This window comes from Nematolebias whitei, chromosome 11 (assembly GCF_014905685.2).
Source record: "Nematolebias whitei isolate Nwh7 chromosome 11, NemWhi1, whole genome shotgun sequence".
Taxonomy (NCBI): Eukaryota; Metazoa; Chordata; class Actinopteri; order Cyprinodontiformes; family Rivulidae; genus Nematolebias; species Nematolebias whitei.
Window position 1 is genome coordinate 5,178,191 of NC_056508.1, and position 2,415 is coordinate 5,180,605.

Consider the following 2,415-nt stretch of genomic DNA (forward strand, 5'->3'; position numbering starts at 1 on the left):
CAACAAAATATTTGCTGGTTGTCACAGATCCTCACTGAAAACGTAATAAATGAGATTAAAGTTTTTATTTCTGTTCTTGTGCCTAAAATTTCCTTCAGTCCTTATAAGACAGCTTGAAGCTCTGAAAGTGCGATGCACCATTTAACATCTATTTCACAGAAACCCGACAGGGCAGGAGCAGAGGAGGCAGGAGCAGAGGAGGCAGGAGCAGAGGAGACAGGAGCAGAGGAGACAGGAGCAGAGGAGACAGGAGCAGAGGAGACAGGAGCAGAGGAGACAGGAGCAGAGGAGACAGGAGGAGAGGAGACAGGAGCAGAGGAGACAGGAGCAGAGGAGGCAGGAGCAGAGGAGACAGGAGCAGAGGAGGCAGGAGCAGAGGAGACAGGAGCAGAGGAGGCAGGAGCAGAGGAGACAGGAGCAGAGGAGGCAGGAGCAGAGGAGACTGGAGCCAGCCTCCGAGACACACGCAGTCACGTGATCGGCCCACTGAATGACGTCACTGCAGAGAAACTGGGACAAAGAAGGAGTAGAGCTAAAAAAAATAATAATAAAAGGAGGAAAGCTTAAAAAAAAGAGACGTAAAAAAGAAGGAGGAGAGCTGCATGGGGATGGACAGAGCTCTGCAGCATGGAGCAGAAGAAAGCTGCTCGTGCAGTGGAAACACTTGCTGAGGGTTCTGGTGTCCACAAACAGCACGCGCTGCCCCACCCTGTGACTGCTCCTGTCTGGATCTCGTGTGGGATGCAAAATAAATGGTCTTTGTTCATGTCATGCAGGCTGCAGTATGAACACAATCAAACTATAATGGTCAGATATTCTTTGGTCTCATTTATTTTTCATGCAGTTAAACACCTGAAGGTGTTCAACTCATGGTTTTACCACTTGCAGCAGGTTTGCCAGCACTGGTCTCTAAAGGAGAGAGAAGGATGTGCGCAGCATCGCCAAATGGCGGCGGTGAGGTGGTGTGTATGTGCGTGTGTATGTGCGTGTGTCACCCCCACCCCCCGGTATAAATCCTCGTGCACCGCCCTCACATTCAGCAGTTGTTGCATCGACCCCGTTGGGTTCAACACGCGACGCAAACACCCTGATTTTAATTTTTACAAAGCCTCTTCCTCCTCCTCCTCCTCCTCAGCTGAAACATGGTGAGTGCGCTTCAGATTGTCTCAGAGCTGCAGCTCGTGCGTGTCTCTGTTGGACAGCTCAGATTTGAGCTGCGCGTTTCCAATCTGATCGATGACTGATCCGCAAACAGTGAACTGACTGAGTGCACGAGCACAAATGTCATGGATTGTGAGCAACATTTGAATGAATTATTTTATATATTATAAATTATGCTTTGATCCGAAAATCTGGCAACTTGTCCATCAGGGAGGGGCTGATGGAGACAGTGATGCAGTGATCATTTTTTATTCATGTCATGTAAAAACAGACATTTTAAATCTGTGATTTTAAAATATAAAGATTCAGTTTTACGCTTGAAACGACATTTAATGAAACAAATGGTTCATTGTTGAGGTGTAAATAGCAGATTAAAAAGGGAAGATTTTTTTGTGCTTCCAAGCATCTCCTGTGCACCTTCAGAGAGAGCAAGTGGAATATTCCATTCAGCGAGGTGCACGCGCCTGTGCACAATAAATACATTTGCATCCGTGTGACTGGGATAAAAAGACAAAAGCACAAAACAGACTGCGGACGCTCAGGAGCTTCCTGCAATTTGCAAGGGCTGCTGTCAGTCTTTGTCCCCCGTGGACCGTGGTGCAGGGAGGGGCCTCCTCCTGCTGCACTGCCTCTTCTCTTCAGACAGGGGGAGCAGATGTTCCCTCTTTTCATTTATTGGTATGGGATTCATTTAACATTAAATGACTTGCCTTTTTTTGTCTCTTCTGTGTTCTTCTTCCCACAGCGTGAGTGTATCTCCATCCACGTCGGTCAGGCTGGTGTCCAGATTGGCAATGCCTGCTGGGAGCTCTACTGCCTGGAACATGGGATCCAGCCGGATGGACAGATGCCTAGTGACAAGACTCTCGGAGGAGGAGATGATTCCTTCAATACGTTCTTCAGTGAGACTGGAGCAGGGAAGCACGTCCCCAGAGCTGTTTTTGTGGACCTGGAGCCCACTGTGATTGGTAAGAAAACCCACCTCTGGTTGAACAGAGGCCTGTCCATATCTAGTGAAATATTAACAAACCTGAAGTAATTCAGAGATTTCATTTCTCTTTAGATGAGGTGCGCACTGGGACCTACCGCCAGCTGTTCCACCCTGAGCAGCTGATCACTGGTAAGGAGGATGCTGCCAACAACTACGCCCGTGGACACTACACCATTGGTAAAGAGATCATTGACCTGGTTCTGGACAGGATCCGCAAACTGGTGGGTAAATTCATAGTTTAAGTATCTCTGTTCTCCAAATAT

The 2,415-nt window shown here is 48.0% G+C and overlaps 1 protein-coding gene across 1 annotated transcript in view; it reads left to right on the forward strand.

Moving 5' to 3' along the window:
- Positions 1-1,044: 1,044 nt before the first annotated feature.
- The window catches only part of LOC119417437 (tubulin alpha-1A chain), a gene marked incomplete in the record, with an annotated part of 6,482 nt that continues 5,111 nt past the window's right edge, over positions 1,045-2,415 (forward strand). The window contains 3 exon segments of the mRNA XM_037684644.1: positions 1,045-1,145; positions 1,907-2,129; positions 2,225-2,373. Of these exon segments, the coding sequence (XP_037540572.1) occupies positions 1,143-1,145; positions 1,907-2,129; positions 2,225-2,373 (375 nt within the window).